This window comes from Ceratina calcarata, unplaced genomic scaffold, assembly GCF_001652005.2.
Source record: "Ceratina calcarata isolate Rehan_Ccalc_2016 unplaced genomic scaffold, ASM165200v1 scaffold321.2, whole genome shotgun sequence".
Classification (NCBI taxonomy): domain Eukaryota; kingdom Metazoa; phylum Arthropoda; class Insecta; order Hymenoptera; family Apidae; genus Ceratina; species Ceratina calcarata.
In genome coordinates, this window is record NW_017154760.1 from 124,753 (window position 1) to 133,368 (window position 8,616).

The 8,616-nt window shown below is 45.8% G+C and overlaps 1 protein-coding gene across 1 annotated transcript; it reads right to left on the reverse strand.

Moving 5' to 3' along the window:
- On the reverse strand, window positions 1-5,813 carry LOC108624695 (transcription factor Sox-11). The gene is made up of 2 exons (XM_018024170.2): window positions 4,959-5,813; window positions 1-3,498 (listed from the first exon to the last, which is right to left on the reverse strand). Exons 1-2 carry the CDS (start codon window positions 5,061-5,063, stop codon window positions 2,305-2,307), a joined length of 1,299 nt encoding a protein of 432 aa, XP_017879659.1. The 5' UTR covers window positions 5,064-5,813; the 3' UTR covers window positions 1-2,304.
- Between the last annotated feature and the right edge of the window lie 2,803 nt (window positions 5,814-8,616).

The window sequence follows — 8,616 nt, forward strand, 5'->3', positions numbered from 1 at the left end:
TGGTTTTAAATATTTTTTAATAAGTTCGATAAAAAAATTATATAAATTGGATACTTAACAACAGGGTAATACGTATTATAAACAAAGGACTAAATACAAATGTACAGTTGTTACATGTATAAAGTTAGTCGTTGGCGCAACTAAACTATCGTCGTGTGTTATGAAAAACTTAAGTCTACAACATTTAGGAGAGGAGCTGAACGATCTTCCCGTCTGAAGCATGGTTACAAAAAAAAGGTTCGCTCTCGCGAAATCGAGGAGAATCCGTGATAGAGGGAAAATCAGAAAGATAAGAGGGAAAGTAGGATTTGGCAAATCACTTGCTGGATCAGACGAATTCTCGGACGACCTTTCTTCCGTCACTTAAAAATAATTTCAAACCGACCTAACGAGGCGATTCCACGAAACATGCTCAATCGACAGATTTATCCCCGACCCATCCCTCGTTGCAAACTCGCCGGGTAAAAAAACGCTCGACTATACCTATAAATTTCAATTTGCAAAAATATCGGCCGCGCTATTTTCGCTGGCAAGATTTCTCATTTCACGACGTTTTACATATACCTATGTACATTCGCGACGGCGTAAACCGACACCTGCCGCGATTCTCTATTGGAAAAATACATTTCTATTTTTCTGATTAATTGAGATCGGTATTGCCATTGCCTTTCGTATGTCTTCGAATTTTCTCTCCTCGCGAGACCGTTTATCCTCGCCGATCTGTCCTTTTGTTCCCACCGTTTGAACATTTACAAATATATAATATATATGTATACATACGCGTAATATTGCACTTTGGTGTGTTCTCGTTTCTTTTGTTTTCTTTTTTATCTCTATATGTATACTTACGGGTATAAATTACAAAACGAGCGTCGAGAGACACGTCGTGACTTTTCACCGACGCAATACTGTAATAACTTCTTCCCCCGGCGACGGTCCCGTAGTCCAGGGATCTCAAAATTTATCCCGCACGGCTCGCTTCGCCCGTATTTTGATCCCCACTATTATTCTCCTCATGCGCCTTCGCTGACTATGCCTAGGCATATCCCCATCAAGTACCAGTCCCCATGGTCGCGTCGTCTCCACTTTCCGGCCGAGGGATAAATTCTGAGATCCCTGCCGTAGTCTCTTTTATACGAGAAGAAGCCGCGACGCAAACTTCTCGTTTCCGGTACACCTTTTTATTGAGCAGCGTGAATATTCGTTTCAGGGAAACTCGTTTTGTAGCAGGTGCGGCCGAATTTCGTTTCGGTAGAAAAGAGGAGATGCACGATTCAGATAAGATAGAGCACACGTAAGGAGGAGAAGGAGGAGGAGGCAGATGCGCATCGATTAGAATAGACAACTGAGGAATTGATAACGAGGGATAATCGCACTGTATCCTACTATTAAATACCTCATGAAAAAATAAACTGCAGATTATTATTATTATTATTTAAATTAAAACGTTCGCGATTTCGTATATGCATCAAATTTTTTCTCCTACATTTCCTCGACAAATCTGCAGCATTGCTCCTAAAACAGAAGGGTCTCACGATGAAAATCATTCTTCGAGTTTACGACTTTTGCATATGAAAAATTGTATAAAATTGACGAGCAATGATTTTCAACGGAGATCCCTCGTTCTCACTTCTTTACGATATAAGGACAACGCCGACGACCCTATGGCGACATTTCCAAACTCTGCAAGAGCACCTCTCTTTTTTTAATTCGGAAAAATTGGTCGATTGTCGTGTATTCTCACAGCCTATTGGATTCGTTAAGTATAGAAGGGGACAGGGCTCGGAGAGAGGAGTTCGGTCAGCTTTGTCGCTGATTGGCAGTGACGAGAAGAACGACCCGTAATACAGTCGAGTTTCCGATGGGAATAAAACAGCCGTGTAAAATGGAAATTTGGCAGTGTGTTCCCTACCCCCACGTTGCGTCGCGTAAACTCGTTTTACGCAGCACCGATTTCGTCGTGATCAGAAAGAACGATCGCGATCCGCAGAGCTCGTCGCGAATAAACTAACGATTCAATTTGATGAACGAGTGCCTACTAGATATTTACGTACCGCTTCGTAACGAACAATAAGGATAAAGAGCATGTATGAGATCAAACGTTTCACGTAAGTATATCGAAAGTGTTTCTCCTATAGTACACGAAGAAAGTAACGAGAGTTGTTAACAAAGCAAGAACGGAAAGAGGCGGCGAGAAAAAAGTAAACTTGGTAATACAATAGAAAGAGCGACGTAACGCGTAATGAAAGACTGATGAAACTACGTCCGTAGTACATAAAGATTCAAGAGAACCTCCCGGTCCTCTCAAAAGCTGACCCAGTCGTTGGCTACGCCAATGGTAGACAGCATGTCCGTAACATCTGGCGTGCACGAGAACTCAAAGTGTGATCCACTGCTAGAGCTAGCAGTTTCGAACGTGTCCAGGTCCGTGGCTATCGTTTCCATGTCTAGATCGATTTTGAAGTCCGACGGCTGTATCTGCAGCAGATCCGTCAACGAGTAAAGATCCGCCAGGCTGGGATTGTTCGTCGGTTCTTCCATCCTCTCGATGACGGCGTCGTTGTCATCATCCGACTTTATCGTTAAGTCGTTGCTCAGAGAAGGTATCGTGGGTATAGTCGTAGTTCCAGTGGCCACGGCCGATTGTGTTAATCGATCAGAACATTCGTTCATAGCCGAGGTCTCTACGTCCATCTCCATTTTCACCGTCGCCGATGGATCGTGATGATTGGGTATCCTGTTCGCGTCTTCTACAGACGCGAAGGTAATTGCTGCCGGGTTCGAAACGGAGGACAGCAATCTGTCCTTTGGCTCGAACGTTTCATAGTCCATGTCGAAGCTGGCTTCTCGTTTGATCTTCGTTACCGTCCTCATCGGTGACGTGGCCTCGTTGCTGATGGCCGCTAACCTGGTCTCCAGGAAGTTTTCTTCGCTGTAGAAGGTCGCCGATTCGGGTGAGTCCGGCGTGACGCAGGAGGGACTGCTGGGTATCTTCGCGCTGACGATCGGCGGAGCGGGTGTGTAATCGAGCGCCGGTCTCTTATCGAGAGCAAGTCTGACCTTCAAACGCGACACGGTTTTATTGACCGATGTATGTTGTTGCAACCTCTTCACCGAACCGACCGCCGCTCCGCTCGTTGCCATATTGTTATTGCTATCGTTTCGACTCTTGCCACCGACCACCGATTTTCTCACTTTTTTCCCAGCGGACGTCTTCGCGCCGACCGCCGTGGCTGCCGGTTTCGACGTTTTCTTTCGCGGCCTGTACTTGTAATCCGGGTATTCTACCATGTGCAACTGTCTAAGCCGTTCCGCCTCCTCGATGAACGGTCTTCTCTCAGCGTCGTCCAATGTTTTCCATCTTCTACCCAGACGTTTACTGATCTCCGCGTTGTGCATGTCCGGCTGGATCTCGCAGATCTTTCTACGCTCGATCTGCGACCAAACCATGAACGCGTTCATCGGTCTCTTTATGTGATTCGGATTGTTCTTCTTCGTCTGCAACAGAAGAACCAAAAAAATCGAAATCATCCCTAACGATCTCATCCTGCATTCACGCAAACCATCCTGTCGCATCGTTCCACGCGTCCCACGTGACCGGGGGGGCAAACAACGTCGTTTTTCAAAGTCGCGTTCCCAACAAGCATGTTTTGCAACTTTTTAAATTTAACGATCGAGACGGTTGGGTACGAGATGATTTAATGTCGCATGCGAGAGAGTAGCAGGCAACCAGCAGGCAATTTCGAAATTTCAACCGGACTGCAACTTGCATTTACGAGAGTTACGAGTGTTTCCTATCAGAGAGGCCGCCGCGTGTGTTTGAAGTACCTTGAAAACTAAACGTTGCGTAGTTGGTGTTGCACAGCAGCAGCGATCTATATTTCTCTTCGCATTATATTTCTATTCAACAGATAGCGAGAGCCACTACATTATTACAGTTAAATCGCATTTTCATCGAGCAACGCGATCTCGTTTCGACGATGTTTCAAAGCGGATAAACACGGTTTAGTATTTCGTTAATATACACCAAAGGAACCGTTATCGAATCGAAACGCGATGTTTAATCCGTTCTACAAAATTAAAAACACGTCTGTCCGAGTCGAGCCGAAGTGTTCAGGCGTTTTCACGTTCGAATATTGCGTTCACGTTTGGAAATGTGAAAGGCTGGTAGAAAAAAAAGTGTGGTAATGGGTGTCGCACGCGGGCAAGAAAACCATACAGACGCGTGTTCCTTCGTCATTGACCGTGGCCTGCGACCGTCGCACGGCGATTACTTGCAAAGCAACGCGACGCACGCGTCCCATTTTCCCTTTCATCTTTCGCTACGCTGTTAGCCAGAGAAGTTTGCTATTTAAACATTGCTATTTCCACGCGTAGTAAACGTGCACGCGGATGCCTTCCTCTCTGTTTATCGCCAGTTGCGTGCCAGTTCTCTGCATGTATGCATATGTATGCACGGCCGTATGATCAGCTGGCGATACTGACCCCGGCGCGTGCATCTAACCGTGTGCATACGCACTCGTACACGTTCGCGTTCATTGACATTCCCTATTGCGAATTCGATAAAAGAACAAACACGTAATCACACGGAACGGAAATGTCCACGACGATCACCATACTTCCTCTCGCGAGCACGACTCGCGTTTTATCTAGCCAGTTTTTATTTATTTTACATTCGCGGTTGCATAAACCGTACTGCGTTTCCTTTTGCATTCGCTTACACTTTGAACGCGATCATGGAAATGACAGTACGTAACGTTATCGATGACTTCTCCGGACGAATTCAGAAGAAAAATAAAAAAATTGCGAGACGATTCTTGCTCCGAGAGTTTATATACAAGTTCTTCGGAACGTTTGCCCTCGCGAACGTCTCTTTCGAAAATTCAAACGAGATACGTGTAACGATAATATTTATCAGTCGCGGACAGATCGTTGTTTGAAAAATGAAATTTACAAACCTGTGTCGCGTCCGAGTAGGGCGTCGCTGAATTTTTATCCACAAGCAGCGATCCGAACATAGGAATCCCCGAGCTCGAGGGGCTGTCCTGCTGTTGCGGCACCATTTCTAACAAATTTCTTCGTCACTTCACTTCTCTATCTTCCTCTCTATTCAGTTTCTTCACTATCCGAGAAAAAATACGTTTCCTCCTCGACGATCCACTAGTGATACTCTCACAAAAGTCGATTCTCGAGGACTGGGCGTTATATCCGATATATTAAGCGGGCGCGGAAAACGCGAGGGCACTCGCGCGGCAATCTTCACGTCGACTTTCCTCGCGAGCCAAGTGTCAACGATTATTATCTCGCACTTCCGCTTATTCGCACTGAATAATACTCCCCGAACGATGCGTGCACTGCTCCTCCTCGGAGACTACTGATAATAATTACTCTCGTCAGAACGAATGAACGGTGTTCGCGCACCTTTTCTCCGTCCTCGGAAGCGGTTATTCAGAGTTCAAGAGCCGATTGCTGCTCGTCGATCACGAGGATGACATTATCGACCGACGCCGCAACGACGCTGCTCGCCCGACGAGCGCTCATTCGCAACTAAACTCGCCCTCGCGTCACTCGCTCACCTCTATACTACGCTCAGCTGTGATGCCTACCCCCACTAACTCGCGTAAACACGCTCCTCGGCCGTTCCGTTCCTCTCCTACCAATCCAGCCGATGCAGCCCGCACGGTTCCGCTTTGTCCCTCTTTAACGCATTCAGACCCGACGACGACGACGTAAAAACACGAGGAAAACTTTTGACGAGCATTACTTTTCCAGTTCGGGCGCCATCTATCTCCCGATGCATACGTGCATCATCGATGCTAGCACTGAAACCATGTATTTTCTTCACTCCCTCGCTGATTCCTCTTCACAGTCTCTCTCTCTCTCTTTCTCTCTCTCCTACTCTCCGTTTATAAATACACGCCGTATCGCCGCTTCTGTATTTTCTTTTCTTTTATCGTTGGTCGCGTAGTTTTTCGTTTACTCTTTCGTGAGCAGTCGAAAACTCTTTCGACAGTTCTTATCAGCCGATCGTCTGCACGGCATCGATTAATCTAGATTGCATATGTTGTTTGTCAATTTAACAATAGCAATCACCGAAATGCGCATCGTTTGCACCGTCTTGTTGATCTACTCGAAATCCATTAACCGTGCAATTTTAATCTTATTGTGCAACGATCTCGAATCGTTAGATTAGATGGGGAAAAATCGTTATTTGTTTTCGTCTAGATTTCGACGAGGCCATCAAGATCGCGATAATTAAATTGCACGCCTTATGCAGTCACCGCGAAGAATACTCGCCGTGCAATATACCACGTCTAAAACACGTTTGATCTCGTACCATAAACGTTTTATACTCCGAACGAAAATCGGTCTACCGATAATATCGCGGTCACCATGGAAATAAAACTTGATTCGCACGAGCCTCGGACTGTCAGGGCCTCGAATCCGTTGACCCATCCTCTCAAGGCCCGGAGAGTAACGAAACGGAATCGCGGCGGAGGAGCCGAAGAATCGAACATATTTAAGCCGTGTGCGCACGCGATGGGAGCGGCTGTCGCCACTTAGCCGGATGCTAACTGCAACGCGAGAATACTAAATGTTTCTCCTCTTTAGAGGAAGATAAATAAGCAAGCATAGTGCGTCGACGCACCGGTCGCGACGATACTATTGATAAACGTAGAAAAGAATCTGTGATCGGAATCTGATGTGCCAGACGTCGTAAAAAAAAAACGAACAACTCAGTTTAGAAAATCCTGCCGAAGAGGAAATGGATTATCGAGGAGAACTTGATAACGCGTTTAATCTACGAACTCTTTCTGCAACGAGATAGACGCGAGTCACGGAGCTAGGCGAACGGGCAGACACGCGAGGAGAAAAGTAGCCGCCTACTCGAGCGAGAGAGCTGTACCTTGCGAAACGGCGAGCGTACAACTATCGCGCGGGACACCCGCGCTGCATTTCACCCGTCTGAGTCAGCGTATCAAGCGATTCGTTGCGCAATGCCAAACGCTTGTCACGCTCTTTAGTCAGAGAAGATCGCCAATAACGAGTCCCTTTCCCTGGCCGGCCCGCAGCCCTTCGTGAGAACCGTACGAAAAACGATCCATCCCTGTAGGTTTTCAAGAGCATACCTCTATACGCATCCGAATGGTTTCAAAATACCGAAAGATACCCGTATATACGTTATACATATACATGGGTAAATATACAGCCTTCCCGAAAACAAAATCCACTCTACCCCAGCAAAATCTTTATCCCAAAATCTTTCATTCACCTATCCAAGATCATAGACGCTGATACTGTTTCATTTGATTAAATTAGAAGACAGTCTTTTCTAAATACATTCTAAAAGACGTCCAGTTTCTATTGTATGTTATATTTCAACTAAAGAACTATGACAGTTCGTACGTGAGAATTTTTAAAGCTTTTGCATCGAAGATCTTTAAAGGTAAGATACCGTTTCGTAGGACGTACGATCTCCAAAGCATTTCGCCACAAGGACCTTTGAAGATACTTAAGATACGGCTTTGTGGGGCGGACTATGTATCGAACGATCCACTTGACACTTTAGCCCGAAGGAAGTGGTGGATCCGGTCGAGCGAAAGCAGGTGTTTCCCTTACGCTCGGAATCGATCCTCTATCCGTATCGGCTGGTTGCGTGATAGAGGAACGCCGTTTTCCTTCTGACCGCGAGTTCGATCGGGACGGTTATCGTTCAGCGGTGGCCCGCGACCCGATTTTCGTGTGTACACGCGTACGAGTATTCAAGTTTAACACGCATACCTGCGAATGGATATCGGTCCAGCTGTCCAGCTGTCCAGCAGCTGTGTACTTCACCTGCTCGGCCGTAGCATGCCGCGTACTTGAACCAGCGGTAATTTCAGTACAGGAAAAGGATGTCATCCGCCCCCTCCTTGCACTTTTCAACACAGTACAATTTCTGAAAAAAGGAACATCGGCGTGTCAACAGTTTTTCCTATCCCGTCTCGTAGCGAATTCTGCCTTTCATTCTCAATTTTTTCACTTATTTTCATTCTTAAAAACTGGGAAAAAAAGTGAATTCATTTGTCTCGTCCACGTAAATGTACCATTAGAATAATTATGAAATAAATGTACAGACGAGTGTAGAATTGAATGTGCATATACACCTGGGTCGGTGTTAATATTGTCACCTCGTTCGACTTTAAAATGAGAGACCAAATGTGGAAGATCCGCGAACAAGACGAACGTGCAAAAGTTTATTCGATTTTGCCGAAAGATCGAACAGGTGTGAAGCTACGGGGCAACACCTGCGCAAATAACCGTACATCGGTTCTACTGTTACGTCCATCGACAATTTCCTTCGACGTGCCCTTTATTAATCAATCTACTCTCGTTTAGACCCTATGCCCTTCGATCGTATAATCGCGTAAAATTGAAAACCGTCCATGACACAGAATATGCATAAGGTAAAGGAGGTAGTACTGGGACAAAACGAATTTTGGAACCAGTACTTGGACATAATAGATACGTATTTAATAATTTACTGTCCAAGTGTACAATCCCTTTTGAAACTTAATACGTAGAAGTGGGACAAGACGGCAGTGGCTGTCCAGGTTTGGCCCCTCACTAATTAAT

Excerpts from the sequence above, each read along its gene's own strand:
- LOC108624695 (XM_018024170.2), bottom strand. The coding sequence starts at position 5,063 with ATGGTGCCGCAACAGCAGGACAGCCCCTCGAGCTCGGGGATTCCTATG. Across the intron at positions 3,499-4,958 it reads CCTACTCGGACGCGACACAG|ACGAAGAAGAACAATCCGAA; the intron begins GTTTGTAAATTT and ends CTTCTGTTGCAG.